General features: G+C 38.4%; 1 protein-coding gene across 2 annotated transcripts in view; it reads left to right on the forward strand.

Annotated features, from left to right (window-relative positions):
* Window positions 1–8,785: 8,785 nt before the first annotated feature.
* Window positions 8,786–16,640, forward strand: part of LOC107655449 (B-cell lymphoma/leukemia 11A-like) — a 65,283-nt gene continuing 57,428 nt past the window's right edge. For both annotated transcript variants that reach the window (XM_016442940.1, XM_016442939.1), the window contains exons 1-2: window positions 8,786–9,067; window positions 12,601–12,936. In XM_016442940.1, the coding sequence (XP_016298426.1) occupies window positions 9,013–9,067; window positions 12,601–12,936 (391 nt within the window). In that variant the 5' untranslated portion in view covers window positions 8,786–9,012. The remainder of the gene's footprint in view (window positions 9,068–12,600; window positions 12,937–16,640) is intronic.

The following is a 16,640-nucleotide window of genomic DNA, read 5'->3' on the forward strand; positions in this document are numbered from 1 at the left end:
TTTTTATCTAATTTATTTATTTTAATATAATTTGTATTATATATATATATATATAATTTTATCGTTTATTTAACTTATTATTATTTATTTATTTACTTTGAAATCTTATTTTTAAATCTTATTGTTGATTTGTTTTACGTTCTTTTTGATTTTTTAAATCTAATTTATTTGTCTTAATATAATTTTAATAATTATTAATAATGATAAATAATAATAATTTTATAAAACAAAATAATAATTTAATATAGCTACTGCTACTACTACTACTACCGCACACGCACGCACGCACACACGCACGCACACACACACACACACACACACACACACAATTTGGCTATTCATTAAGGGTTATAATAGGCTGTATCTGCTCCATTTGATGAAGCGTAATAGAGCTTTGGCATATGTTGTGAATGAATCGATTAGACACGAACCAGACTTTTGGCAAGATTATTCCAAAAATATGTGTGCTGTGCGTAATCGCTTGTCCACAGCACCATCTAGTGGTTTCATGCCAGTAGTGTGGCGTGATGACGTCCAGCAGCTCTCCAATGCAGTAACCCCTCACTGCAGAACAAAGATCCAGGGGGCGGGGTTGGATCCACATCTAGGGGGTGGAGATGGGTGAGATTGGTAGGTTTAGGGGTGGAGATGGGTGGGTTTTGGAATCAGGGGGTGGAGACGGGTAGGTTTAGGAATATGTAAGGTGGGAGGAGTTGGATCTGGATCCAACCACGCCCCCTGGATCTTGTGTTCTGCTGTGAGGACCATCTCCTCCAATGAGCAGCACACGCAACTGGAAATGTTGAGTGAGAGTTCTTTTAGTATGGCCAATACTGTTGACTATTCTACTGTTCTAATTATTATGATTTGTAGCGTTGGCACTATAATATACCGGTCTACATTATTATTATACTGTGTGTTTGTATTCTGAACTATTTTTCAACAAAACCTCAGGATCTTTCAAAGAATAATTGAATGAAATAATAATGTAATATATAATAGGCCTATAGGCATATAATAGGCTACAATATATATATATATATATATATATATATATATATATAGTTTCACATCGTTAATCAAGCTTTCTGCTGTGCCATTTACATTCTCTAATTTTGGGTGATATTTCACGGTTTCGACACACTTTTCTCTCACACTTTTGTTACACTTTGGTAATCTTTTTAACATTCTGATTTTCTACTCCAATGCTTCAGTAAGTGCAGTCGATTGGATAGATTTTTACTTTAAGGCGGTTTTTTTATTTGTATAAATATGTAGGCTATGTTATCGGATACCTTCACAAATTTAAGACCAAGAAACGACCCGGACAGCGACATTTTATTTATGTCTTTAATATTTTAGCACCATTTTCAAATGTCACTTGGCTAATACTGTCCACTTTATTTTAGATTGGCGGAACAGCATTTACAAAAGAAATGCTCGAAGCAGAAAATAAAAGGTCCATATGAACAGTGACACTGAATAAATGGCACATTAGAAAGAACTTTGTGAAGTTTGAAAATGAATATAATTCCGACAAAGAGATAAATACAATAGAATACAATATTATATCAGGAATCACCGTCTTTAATGCTGTATTTCAACAAGACAACACAACACAACACTTCTACATATAGTAGAACCTTTTCTTTTCTTTTCTGTTATTTATTTGCAACAGGTAAACAACTGGAGGTGTTCCTACTCTTAAAGGTAGGCTAGTTAACCCAAAAAATATGTATTCAACCCCACTCACTCTCATGTCATCTAAATCCGTATGAATTTCTTTCTTCCGTGGAACACAAAATAATACAGGCCTATTCTGAATAATTTTGGTAACCAAACCATTTCGGTACCCATTGACTTTCATTGTAAGAACAAAAAAACAAAAACAACAACAACAACAACAACAACAACAACAACAACAACACAGACATTTCTCAAAATGCCCTCTATTATGTTTCACCGAAAAAAAGGTTTGGAATACATGTGGGTGAGAAAATGATGATTGAATGTTTATTTTTAGGTATATAAACCTAAAACCCGTTAACCAATGTACTGGTGCAACATGCCTCTATGTAGAGTCTGAAAGCATTTAGTAATCGGAATCAGTGTGTTGTCAGATTGAAGGATATTGTTATTGTTGGTCATCACGCTATAGTAAAAAGGCAATTAAGTACATTTTTTCTGAAGTATCGTGAGCCGTAAAACCAACGTGTTTCCTGAGCATGTCTCCCGTGTTTACAGACAAGCTTATACAATGCCAGAGTTTGTGTGGCTGTGGGAACCATTTGCAAGAGTCGCTGTCCATGGTTCTGAAGCAATTATAACCACCAGAATTCCTCAGTCTGATTGAAATGATATCAATTCAATCAGCTTGCCAAATTATTGCTGGATGCTAAGAAATTCGGTCCAAATATTTCTGACTAAGAGATTGCATATACACCGCATCTCTGTTTTTATTTTGTTCTGATTTTTGAAATTTCGTTCTATCTATAACAAAGTACTAGTGATTGACATATTCATGTTCAGTAGCTAGTTTAAGTGGGAGCTGGTCGAGATGCTTCATTTTAAGGCTGTCGTTGGAGGCATCAAAATAACAATTTAACCGGTCATAGATTTAACATTTTCGAATGAAAGATGCATACTACAAATATGTAAAAGATATAGATTTCTTTAAACTTTAACCCCTTTTTGTAATTGCATTACACATCAATTCGTGCAAATCGTCCAAAACAGGCAAACATTAAACAATATTTATAATTTTGTAATTTAAAGGTATTTGGTCTGAAGCGTTCATTGCACTGCATTCATTTTCATGTTGCCTTATTATTGATGATTATCATCTTCCTCATCATCATTATTGAGAACAAATAAATAATAATTGTTTAAACGTATAAACTGCATAAAGTCAGTGTGTACATCGTCACACTGTACACTGTACACACACAATACATCGTCACACTGCAGTGCGTTTTGTAGTCTTTTTTACAAATTGTAAAACAATAAATAGAATTAATCAACCAAGCAAATTTTTTTTACCCGTAACTCAGCTGTAAAAAAAGTAGGATAAAGAAAAAAGTAGGAGCAATATGAGCCTTCACGGTTTAATAAAGAACCAGATTTAATTTTTAAATCCCAAACATATATCGTTGTAAAAAGTCGTGTTTTTAATTTTTTTACTCATTTGTTTAATCTAACGCTCTATAATGTCGTAAAATCAAGTTGGTTAACTCACTTCTCTCGTTTCATTTTTGTGAAGTCTAGCGGAATTCCTTGTCATCATAATTCTGAACACTAGAGGGAGCCTGGAGCACGGCACATTGCTTTTTGCTCCCTGAATCTCCCAAACTCCGCGATTCCTTGTCCACATCAGAAACCTCTTTAATGACTCCAGTGTTTATCCTCTTATCCAGCGTATATAATTAACATCTATTATTAATTGTAACATGTTTATCCCGTTTATTTTAACGCATTAATGTAAATATTTTTCATAGGGCCTATTTTAGCTTGTATTTTAGCCTATTTTAAAAGTAGGCTACTAGAGTTTTTATGTCACGGGTTAGTAAATACTTTAAATTGCTGCCATATTGCCTTTCATGCTAAATTTAGATTAAGCGCAATTGGTTATCAATGACATTGAAGAAATAATTCTTGGATTGGATACTCGGATTGGATTGGTTACTGATAGAACAGGGATGTAAATTGTGTTGTTCATTTGTTTGTTGTAGGGTTAACGCATAGGTCTGTGTGAAGATGTATGTAATATGCTTTACGGAAATATTTTTGTTTTTACGTTATATTATAGCTTAAGCAATCTCTTTTCAGTGATAACTTAGGCTACAGCTTCTATACACAATCTATGAACATGAAAATAACCGTAGCCTAAGCCTTAACTCAACAGAAAACGACTGGCGTCCCTAGTGTGCTTCCATTCATCATCCTGTTAATGTAAGATTAATAACTACTACAAGTACACCGGCTGGCATGAACTTGTGAAGCGCGTCACCTTGATACAACAACGGTTACGCAATAATATCGAGTGTGTGTATTTTACTTGCTCTTTTAAAGCTTTTTCTCTCTCTCACAATAGCCTAAGTGTAGTCTTTATATCTTACAGCATGAGTCCACATGTAGTCTCACAGGTAATCTGATTTTCTCCGTCTCTCCTCTTTTTCTTCTCTTTAACACACTCACGCCGTTGCTTTTTGTAGAAGAACCAGTACTCACGTTTATAACTTCGCCCACAGAGACGTAATCCCTTTGATTATATCTAATACCTGCCAAAACCCAGATGGCATGCCCACCCATCGCTCAGTGTGATAATGCCACATTGTGAAATCTAGCCATTAATATTAATTTTCAGTCCGCGAATGTGTCTGAACTGCTGAAGCTTAAAATTCCTCAAAGAAGCCAAGGCTTGATTTACCAGGGATTTTAAGAGCATTCCCATTTCGCCCCTCTCCGTCCTTTGAGGTAAAACTTGTATTCAGTGGGATAGGCCTATGTAGACTTAAGGTGGTCAAAGTCTTTCACAGGCGACACGAAAAGGCCTAATTCATCTTACGGTCAGTCTGATTTCTTGTGTCAAATAACATATTCGTTTTTGCGACATTGGACAAAGTGAAACAGTTTGCACTGATGTATTTTATGGAGGTTTCTGTCCTTCATTTTTAGGGTCTTTTGTACGAATTAAACATGTTTTGGAAGCGAATGCACTTAGATAAAATAATTTCGATAATAATGCTCACTTTTATAGTAAAATTTTACATGGTTAATTACTCAAACACGATTCACAGATCCTGTCCCAAGAGGATACTATCATGATCACAACCATATCTGAGAGACACATGCATGCCATTTAATTTAGAACTAGCAACAAGACGAGGCCGATTTAATTCCACCCAGGAGGGCCAGTGTATGGCCTTCACTCTTTATCTGTCTGTAAATTAGTCCAAAGTCTATCTATATGGCATCCACAAACTAACTGTGTGAACCACAGAGTATGGAGATCTTTACATACTAAATCGCCACATCTGGCAAACAAAGCACTCAGATAAAGAGGCAAATAAATATTTGGCCAGTATTTTTTGTTTACTTTTTTATTTTCACTGTATTTGGATTAAGTAAAATATGCCTCAGTTCTCATTTGTACTGTAATCGCTTTGATAAGAAAGTTTAAAGAGAATATAGAAGTAAATGTACACTTTATAAATTACAAATATTAATAACGTGCAATAATAATGCGCAATAAGAACGTTGCAATTGATTGAACAAAAAATAGCCATAACATATAAATAAATAAATAAATAAATAATAAATAAAAATTGAACCGAGAACGTAATTTATAAAACTCAGAAGGATTCACAAATTGTTTTCTTTGTTTTGCATATTTATTAGTTTGTTTAGCACTAATTAACACAAACTGGTGTTAGAACAGGTACTAGTATTTGCTACCAGACACGTTGTTTATCAAATGCTCAATAACGAGTGACAGGTGCTCTTTGAGTACTAAAACGAAAAGTTTTAATAAATTTGGCCAGATAATGTAATGTATTGGAATAGTCTTGAAATCTATCCCGTTGGAATGCATGCGGAAAACCTATTTGTAATAATAAAGAAATTGCAACAAAAGCCACATAATGCCCATTTTTATACTGAGAACTCTTTCCAGTTAAAGTTAGGCAAAGATAAACGAACACACTGGCACTCTCTCTCTCTTATTTACACACAAAGTGCACGAGAGGGTTTTCACTCAGTGCTAATCTCGCTGGTAAAGCATAAATGCCAATAAAGCCCCTCTTTCAACATGACATCAGCGCTGGACAACAGTTGCGGGAAAACAGATCTGCTGATGAATTGCCAGAGCTAGTGGGAAAATGAGAGGAGTGAAGCATGAACAGGGCGTTGGGCGTTGATTTATCGCATAAGCCCTCGGTCATTTCCATATGTTAAAATGCGCCCAAGGGGCCAGTCAGTCAATTTCCTTGAGCCACTACCCGTGGAAGGCAGGCACATGACCAAAAGAAATTCAACTGTCTTGCTTTTTTCCCTCCTCTGACCCATGGACCAATATTCATTTTTGGTAGTTTTAAATAGTGAAACCCTACTATTTACTTGAAGGTCGCATTTTAATAAAATGATCTACCAGCAGCAATCATGGTATTTTGTAGATTTGGTAATCTGGATTTTTTTGTCATCCACAGGGCCTCGCGCATTGAGCTGAAACGTTATTTTAAGCATGAATCTGTCATCGCATTTTCCTCTCACTCTCATTTCCAATCGCTTCCTCTGTCACTCTCTCACACAAAAGCACTTTTTCTGTACGAGCGAGCGCGCCTGACCGTGCATTGGAGAGATGGATTTTGCGATGCATTTAACGTCTGGCTGATTTATGATGGGATCAGTCGCATTGTCATTTACATATTGAAATTCGGTTTGTACGCGGCGTTTTGTTGCTGCCTGATAGCTTCCATTCCTGAAGGAGGTGTAAACGCTCCGTTTGCGCTGATCAATGTCCGCCTGGAACAGGGACAGACTTTCAGAAAAGTAAAAATGTGGAAAAAAAGGCGGTCTATCAGCCAATGGCCTGAGTGGGCAGGTGCCATGGTTAGTGTTACATCCCCAAATTTGTCCAGCACCGAAAGCTTCTATACAGAAAGATCGTTCAGTCAAAAGCAAACACTTTTTCCACACGTTGCATCCTAACCTCACTAGCATTTGCTATTCACGCGTAAGGAAATATTAATTTTGATTTTGTAGAGATCGTTGCATGCAGACAATATAATCACAGTTTCCGACTACAGCTAACCTCACTACTTTTTTAAACAACGTTATTTTTTCACACTTGGAAATATTTCGAGCGAGGTTAAACAATGCAATCTTTCTGTGGTATGCCTGAACTGCAGAGCACATTCCCTCTCGAGAGGTCCTAAATGAATCCGTGGTGTATTTCTGTCAATCACCCTGCACGATCGCAGAAATATTAGACGCTTAAAAATAAAAGTCCTAATTAGAGCCAAAATGTGTTTTACAGCTTGATTCTGTATGATAACCTTCTATGGTTACTTTTTATTATCCAGAAACCAGTTTATGCTGGTGCTTTAAAGAGCCTCAAAGCAATGATCTGAATTAGCTTTTATAATATTCAGATAATCATATAGCCAACCCAAGAACCCTACATGCTTCTTTGAATATTGTTCTTTGCTTAAAGCACTTTATTGTTATTATATGCTTTTTAAAGAATTACATAATTTACGCGCTGTACTCTTAAAAGTGCTTTAAATGTATCTAGCTCCCTTTGTGCATGGTGGAGAATATTGCGCTGCATTGAAACGAAATCAAAGGCTTTATATACCGTCAGATCGATACGGTGCTTTTAATCATATATTGTTGAGAACAATGACCTGAAAAGCATCGACACAGTCAGTGTGGTACAGTCGAGCGAATCCATTGGCATTCCCAGATAGCACTCGCGCAGAGTTGACCTTTTTACCCAGCGCAAACCTGACTCAACTTTCGCGTAAAGATCTGACACCTCGCGCTGAAAAAAAAATACCCACACACGCACCAGCACAGCGATCAGCCTTGGTCCAGAAACAAAGATGTCAGTGTATAAGCCTGCAAAGCAGTTTCACTCACTCGCTCGCTCGCTTGCTCACGGGTCACGTATTATCTCCAGCATTCGACTTCAATTCCGATCGGTTCCCTATTGAATTGTGCCTTTTCCCCGCAGACTTTCACTTGTTCACGCAGCCTCTGCTTTGAGTCTCTGGAACAGTCGCTATAGTCTAGTCGTACTTCTACTAGTTCTCAGGGGTGTCTCTCTCTTCCTCCCACCTCGTGCATTGAACTAGCTTGTCATCGCGTTCGGTTATGCTTCATGTCTCTTTAATTTCGAATGCATCGGCGCTGTTTACAGCATCTTTATATTTCTAAATCCACGCGGCGGTTTACTGACACCCTCCCTCCTCCTCCCAGTCGCCATTCTCTATAATCTGAACACATCTGAAAGTTATTACCCCGGCCCCTTTCTTTCTAGTGGGCTGCTCCCACAAATCTATTCGTCAGTGTGTTGTTATATTTTTACAATTGCACTCTTGTAGTATTTAAGTCCTACCTACATCGCTTGTAAAGCGCGCGAGCGAGTATCCTATCCTGCTCTATGTGATGTCCCTTAAGTTTCTATCTGTTCTGGAGGAATGTGGCAGCGCACGCGGTGGTTGAACCCACATGACCCGGCTCGGAACCTGTCTGTCCTGTTCATGCAACCCGACCGTGTGTCTCGCCGAGAAGCAGCTTGCGCGCTACCTCTGACTGACCGTTTGACCAGGAGTCGAGTGGCTGTGTTTGAAACACCATCAGTGTCCACTACGAAACCTTATATGCGAGGTTCCTCTCCTCCTCTCTTTGTATATATAGCATGTCCGGCCCCCTTGAATCTCCTGTCCATTGGCTTTTCGTGCTCTGTTTTCCTGCGTCCACCCCCAGCGCGCACACACACACGCCGCAGCGCACATTGCTTTCATTAAACATATCTCCCCTCTCTCTCTCTTTCTGTGTGTGCGTGTCTCTCGCTCTCTCTCTCTCTCGCATCTTGTCCGGCCCCCTGATCTTTCTGTCCATTGGCTTCTTCGGGTCTATTTTTCATGTCCAGCCCCTAATGAGTGTCCATTGGTTTTGCTATTTCCACTCCCTCCTCCCACTCCACGGCTTTGCCCTGCCCATGTTCAGTATGTCTGTGTCCATCCATCTCCTGACGTTCAAGTTCGCAGGGACGTCACGTCCGCACTTGAACTTGCAGCTCAGGGGGGCTTTTGCCATTTTTTCATCTCTCTCTCTCTTTTCAAAAAAGCCATGACGGCTATCCCACAATCCATCTTCCCTGCGCCATCTTTGTATTATTTCTAATTTATTTTGGATGTCAAAGGCATTGATGAAGATATTTTCTCTGGAGTCTCCCTTCTAACCCGGCTCTCCCGATGTGAACCGAGCTGAAAGCCACCACCAACCACCATGTCTCGCCGCAAGCAAGGCAAACCCCAACACTTAAGCAAACGGGATTTTTCGCGTAAGTAAAGACAAATATATGTTGTGCCCGTTCGCTTTACCTGATTTTGGCTCCGTTCTGTAGTGTTGAGTTGCTGGAGAGGAGCGTAATTCTCAGTGAAGACACACTGGACACTGGACAGCGCAGATCAAGTGGACTTTAGTGAAGAGAGCGTTCCCATCTCTGAAATGCCTTTATGCGCACCCTCGTCCGCCGAAATGCCACAAAAGTTATCTCTGCAATGCCTTTACGCGCACCCTCGTCCGCCGAAATGCCACAAAAGTTTGCTTTCCATCGCTATACTTGGAGAAGTTCATGCTGGATCTGTGTTTAGGCGCATATGTCTTGGCTCTCGTGCCCTAGTCGCCTTGACCACTTAAGAGCAAGCGCTCACATATACCGGACTGTGGTGGGTATATGCAGGCGTGCTTTCGCTCGCTTATTTACGCTCACATCTCGTGGAATGTCCCGTAACGCTGTCTGTCTGTGATTCTGGGCAGGATTTCCCCCCTCTTGCACTATTTTTGGAAGATTTTCAAAGAGTGGAAGTAAATTTTGATTGGGAAAAATCTCGTGTCCGACTGTTTACAAGCGCCGCGTGCGCGTATACCCACTGCCAGCAAATAGAGCACGATAGTCGCCTGTGTGAGGCTAACAATGCAGAGCAAGGCATCTGCATTTAAAATCTATTTGAATTCTAAACTCAAGCTTTTCTTACATTTGAAGCAAAACGCGATTCTGATCGACTCGTATGGGCTTTCGCTTAAAAGCAATAGGAGACGATTTTACGCTACGCTCTTTGCCGTTTTGTGTGCATTTGTACAAGGATAAATTCGATTTCACGTAGGCCTGATTTTTGTCTTAAATGTCGGTGACAAAGGTAAGACGAAACCTAAATGTAATGCAACTATTTAGATACAAGTGTGTCAAGAAAACCAGTCAGTTTTGCTCTTTTTGTATGCACACATTCATAGCTACTACTGTTCTCCGAATTATCATTCGAATTATTATTATTATTATTTACTCTAAATATGCCTTGAAGGACTGTGGTAGGTTGCATTTTTTTGTAAATAAAGTGTGCTTCGTATTTTATGGACCTGAAATATTGCCAGGAGCACGACGAAACGTAAACATTTTAGCTCTTGTCTTTTTGTCTGTTAGATATCTTTTGATATCTCAAACGTAAAGCTACAAAAGCATTAGTTCGCGTTTTATTAGATAAACATGTTTGACACAAATCCCGAGTTGTTGTAACATTGTAAAGTATCGTGTAACATTATTGGGTTTCCACACACAGGCTGTGGGATCTTAGCGCGGGTTTCTCCGTGTGTTCGCTGCTGTTCGTGTCAGAAATCCACCGCTAGGGGGCAGACGACGATCATAAACTAGACTCTAACCCGATCAGTTTCACAGCTATCTTTATCTATATTTGACCATATGTTAGCAAGAGCGAAACGTATTGTATATGAACTTGTGGCAGTTTTTTTTTACCCCGTCCTGACCTGGCATGAAATGTATAATTTTTAATACCTTTATTCTGTAATAGATCAAGTAAACTAGCAAAGGATGTTCAGGCAAGACCAAGTAGGCTATTATCTTGATAGACTTTGTCATCTAATTCATAATTACACAGAAGGCAGTTATTGTTTAAAGTGAAAGAGACATTCTAACGAAGAAGCTGTTATTACAAACTTTTAAAAATTACTTTATTGAAAACCAGCTTTAGCCTAAATGTTCACGTTCATAGGCTACACACACATAGCTACTTTTCTGAGGAGAGCTATTTGAAAATATTATCATCATATTTTTTGGTAATAAGCTGCTTTTGTTTTTAGACACTTGAATGGATTTTAAATCTCTAAAACTATTCTAAAAAAAAAAAAGTTTTAAATTCAATATAGTTGTTAATGCCAGCGCTGATTGTAGTGGAATTTAAAGCAATTGGGAAAACTCAATGTGATACAGCTTTCACACATTCTGAGCAAACTTAATTTTGTTTTTGAATGATCTAGACTGTCGAATATTCTTTTGCAACATATATATATATATATATATATATATATATATATATACACACAATTTATTTATACATGGTCAGTCGTGTAAAGTTTATGTAATATAATTCAAAAATATGCATATGTGCGGATATTAGCTGCGATAGTAAAATAAGTAGGCCTACATAATATAATTGTTATAGCTAACTGAAGTGTTGAATACAAGCTGTTGTTTTAATGTAACGTATTTTATTGCAGCTGAAATATATATGTCACCAACTTTATATGTTCTCGCTCGGTTTCATTCTTAAATCATGACTGAAGTTTTGCATATATCGATTATCTCTGTTTTATCACAATCACACCTAACTGGAAGTTCTACAGCAGTTATCATTACGAATCAATATCACTATGAATCACCCTGTATCTAGGAATCAGATCTAAAATACTTCACTTTAAATCGAGTAGGCTTTCTATTAGTTATTTGCATGGCGAGCATTTAATCTCGAAAAACAACAACAAAAACTACGTAATAGCGAAAAGCAGTAGCTACTACATATAGAAGGGAAATTTATCACACTTCGTTATTGTTCTCCATGTGCAAATGTGTCGGATATTTTCCTCATAAGCACGTCTGGGAAATACTCCACATCTGCCCCTCAATATCTGCCCCAGACTGGGCTGAAGTAAATTTAACCGCCCTGCACATGATCCTAACACCTTTTTATCAAAATCTGTACCAATCATCACACACTAAAATTAAAATCTATTTTTTGATTCTCTGTGGCTTTAGGTTCATTAAAGCATGAAATTGGCAGCTTATAAAGAAGGTCAAGATTCTTATCCATTAGGAAGCTAGTGTAACCTCTGCGCAAAAGATTTCACTAAACAACCATTATAAAAATGCCTGCTTATGTGTCTGTATGTGTGTGTGTGTGTGAACCTTACAGTTAACTTTATCGTGAGGGGGGAAAAAAAAGAAAGAAGCTAATAGTCCCTATTGTGTGAAGCATTTATTGCTGCAGCTGTGACTTGTGTTGGGTTTTCTGGATATCTTCACGTGCTGTCCATGCAGTCATTTCATGATCCAGATGTGTGTATGGTTGAGTGAAACAAAGAGTCAGACTGAGATTAATTTACTGTAGCTTTAGACACAGATGCTAATGCACCAAAGCAATACTTTTACTCTTATATCATAATAAATTATATGTTAATAAGATGTCAAGCCCTTGCTATTAGTTATGTGAATATGATGTTTTTAGGCTTGTTCACTGAAGTTTAACTGACAATGACTAATAGATTTATTTAATGTTTATTATTATTATTATTATTTATATCTTGTAAGGTAATTATGGATCTGAAATTAAAAAGATAAATGTGAAAATAAAACGAAATTAAAAACTAAATTAAAGTGGTGGATTAACATAAAATGTGTGTTCTTGTTGTTTATCCTGTTATGTGCTCCCTCGTCTTGACTGCATTCATTACAGCACCCAGTCTCTAATATTCGCTCTGCTTTTCATTCCCTCTGTGTCGCATATGGATTCTTCCTGCGTGCAGCCGAGCCCCTGTCTGCCGTGGTCTCGGAGGAGAGGCAGGAACAGCGCGGGCTGGTACAGGTAGCTCCAGAGGGAGACCAGGACCTGCTCACCTGTGGCCAGTGTCAGATGAACTTCCCTTTGGGAGACATCCTTATTTTCATTGAACACAAAAGGAAGCAGTGCAGTGGCACTTTGTGCATGGACAAAGCAGTGGATAAGCCCCCATCACCCTCGCACGGTGAGCTGAGGAGAGCCTCCAACCCCGTGGAGGTGGGCGTCCAGGTCACGCCAGAGGATGATGACTGCTTATCGACGTCTTCTCGAGGAATCTGTCCCAAACAGGAAAACATTACAGGTAACTTCATCTCATGTGATTTTTCCGTTAACTATAGAAGGGCTGTGCGTGTATTTGTGTGAGGAACATTTGTGGTGGAGCCGAGTTGTTGTGTGGGCCGCATATCGTAGACACATGTCCTTTCTCAGTGGGTCGTCTCATTCACAGCTCTGGAGACGTATCAGAGTGCTGAATATTTAAAAGCTGTGGGGCAGGAAGGGGAAGGGGGGTATATTCAATCAAACCTCAGAGTGAGAAGCCATTACGAAGACCAAAAGAGGAACCGGCATTACTTCATAGAGTACAAAGATTAAAAAACAAAAAAGCATTTCAAATCTGATTTATTATCTCAAGATCATCGCTGCTTGGAATCAAGGATCTCCTTCAGATGGACTCTGTGGGATTTGGATAATTAAGCTCAGATTCGAACCGTAGATCACACGTTCCCACCACCGACTGCATGCTTCGGTTTAGCACATTTGCACTTTGTGTTTCAAATCCTTTTTCTCTGGTAACTTGTCGTTCACTCTCCATGGTAATCAAATGAGACACAAAGTGGCAGACTGTGACTTAAAAGTTGTAGATTTGTTGAAGTAGAGTGCAAAGGGTGTGTTCTTTATGGCATGGTGGACTGCTCATCCCTACTGGGAGAAAAAAAAGTGGGATAGAGGGGGAGAAATTTTGGCACTGGAGGGGCGGTTCGAGGAGTCCTTGCTGTGACAGGAGAAGCCATCCCCCTCGGTGTGTGTCCACAGGCTCATGGGAAATGCCTCTCTGTGCTACACAGCCTCTCTCATGTGGTCTCGACAGATGTATCTTGATTTCGTTGTGGGTACTTGCATAGGCACATCTTATCCGTATAAATGCATGCCTTCACATTTTCACTTTCTGTCAAAAAAAGAAAGAAATGGAAGGCCATTCGGTTATTTTGGTTTGTCAGGAAACAATAACACAACGCTAATTATTTGTTTTAGTTTTGTGGATGTGCATTTTAATTAGCGTTTGACTTTATGCACTATATAAAACACGGAAAATACAGTCATAAAAAAGATAGTCCCTAATTTCCACTGTAAACAGCTTAAAATATAGACAACCCTGGAATCTTAGAGTAGCGTAAGTCTAATCTTGCTTAAGCTGAACGTTAAGTGAAATGAACTGCTTTAAGTTGTCGGTGTGTTATTATGTGTCCATGAGTGTCTTGTGCTGGTGGGGCGATTTAGAGTGGCTGTTTTTTTAAATATAGAAAATGTGAGAGTGAGACTTTCCAGTCTGTTTTTCTGGCCTGGCTTTACGTTTGGCCATTCTCTGGCCTGCCTCAAAGATCAGGTTCCAGGAAGCGTCTGGGTCTGGTTAGCCCCATCAACAGTCATTTGGACTTGACCCTTTGCTCTGGGCTAATTATCGTCTGCTGAGTTCAAGTATCAAGTTGTTTTCCAACAGTTCCCACTTGCATAGTTTGAGATACAGAAAACGAAGCCTCCTAGTTTGTGTGCATATAAATGTTTACAATAATCTGCTGTGGAACACACTTTTGTGCTATAGTACATTTAAATTTGATCAGATATGGAGGCTGATCAAGCAGGTCATTTGTGTCTGCTTGCCCTCCTTGTTTTAAGCATGTTGATGCAGTTTCAGCACAAATTATACAACCTTTATGCGAGCTGGCTATCGCACACGTCTCTTGTTTCTGTCAGCTGCTAAACTGGGTTATTAAACTCATTTACATCATAATGTATCAGGGTTCAGCTGATAGCGTTGGGTCACTGGTATTATGTGTGCTTGTTATTATTATTATTTTTTTAAAACAATTTTGTGGGAAGGTCCATAACAGCTTCTCAGCATGTTACTGAATCTGCTGCATGGCAGGTCAGACAGGGAAGAGATATTAATTAGCCATATTATAGACAATTTCAGACATAACATATTCAAGGTTAGTTATGACTGCAGCTTACCATGATTGTATAAACCATAATAATTTGAGGGAGAGAGAGAGAGAGAGTGTGTGTGTGTGTGTGTGTACCTGGGTTAGAGGTGGTCTAGAACATCACACAATTGTAAGGTTGAAGAAAAGGTGATAGTTCAATGCTTTTAAGTTAAAATAATATGTATTGTATAATGTATAATGATAAAAATGTATAATGATAAAAATGTATATAGGCCTATATATATATATAACATTTTTATTCTGTTTTCTACATATCTTTCTATTTATTAATTTTGTAAATATTATTTTATTATGAACTTTTATTTGTTTATTTTTTATTTTGTATTCATTGTTTATATTTTTTTATTTTTATTTTATCATTTAATTGTTATTATTTATTTAATTTATTTTTAAGACAGATCATTAGGCTATAGTTCAGACGACCAAATAAGGAAATTGGTATGTGTGATGCAACAACTCCATTTCCATATAGAGCTGCTCAGTGTGAGAAAAGGCAGTAACTGCCACAGAGGAATGGATTTGCTGTGTGAGCATAGAAAGTGGCAATACACACGTGTGTGACTGTGTGTTACCCCAAATAGCACAATGTATCCTGGTGAGGGGGCCTTACTAGGACTGAGACACTCTCCTCTCCCATGCAGTGATTTGATACAGTCATAATTTATTTATTTAATTTTTAATTCCTAAATGAGATTTTGAATCCTCTCATTTCTTGAAAAGCGCTTGATAAAATGTTTTAAAAAAGTTCTGAGCTCCAAATGGCCCCATATCGCGAGCCAAAGCAAATTCAATCTGTTCCATCGACATGTTTTTGGACAACGCGTTGCGAAACAGAAGATCATAGGATGTTACTCTGCATAATTTTTACATTTCATCAGACATCTTATATTGTGCAGCAAAGGACATGAAGCCGATTATATCAACAGAGTGTATTCAAAGCTCTGGGAACAACATTAATTCAACAAGACACTTTTGTGTCAACCTGTCTAATTTCTTTTGCCATTTTCAAGAAATGAGAGGATTCAAAATCTCATTTAGGAATTAAAAATTAAATAAATAAATTATGACTGTATCAAATCACTGCATGGGAGAGGAGAGTGTCTCAGTCCTAGTAAGGCCCCCTCAAAAAAATTGCAGGTGGCTCACATGCCAGACAATCACACACAGTGTAATTGATTCAATATTAATTGGATGCCCCTGATTTACATTGACTGCTACAGCCATATGCATATCAGGGGCATCCAATTAATATTGAATCAATTACACTGTGTGTGATTGTCTGGCATGTGAGCCACCTGCAATTTTCTGTGCCAAAATGTGACCCAAATGAGTGGCTTAACAAAGACCCCAGCAATTTAAGCTTTTTTCCCATATTGTTTTTTTTTCTTCCTCCTTTTTTAAATCACATATTATCTGGAGCTTGACGATCTGTCATGATCATAATTATCATCAAAGCGCCTTTCTGGAGTTCAGCTGCGAGGGAGCGAGTGTGACACTGATCGTTTTCTAAGAGGACTTGTATGGAGCAGTGTTAACTGACGTTCAGTCATCAGTGAGAACCGAGGCAACCACGACAGTTGTTTTTATTTTCCAAACTGCCCCGTGCAGCATGGGAGTGTGTGTGTTTCTGAGAGACGTAATAGATTTTCTTTAGAGGCATGTGTGGAAATATGCATGTATACAGAGGCTGCTCAGTATCACAAGATCATTTGATTTGTGCAGGTGTGTGTAGCTGCCACGGCTTAATATGGGGCGACACCTTTTTTTTTTTTTTTTTTCA

Source organism: Sinocyclocheilus anshuiensis, unplaced genomic scaffold (genome assembly GCF_001515605.1).
Source record: "Sinocyclocheilus anshuiensis isolate Anshui unplaced genomic scaffold, SAMN03320099.WGS_v1.1 scaffold763, whole genome shotgun sequence".
NCBI lineage: Eukaryota > Metazoa > Chordata > Actinopteri > Cypriniformes > Cyprinidae > Sinocyclocheilus > Sinocyclocheilus anshuiensis.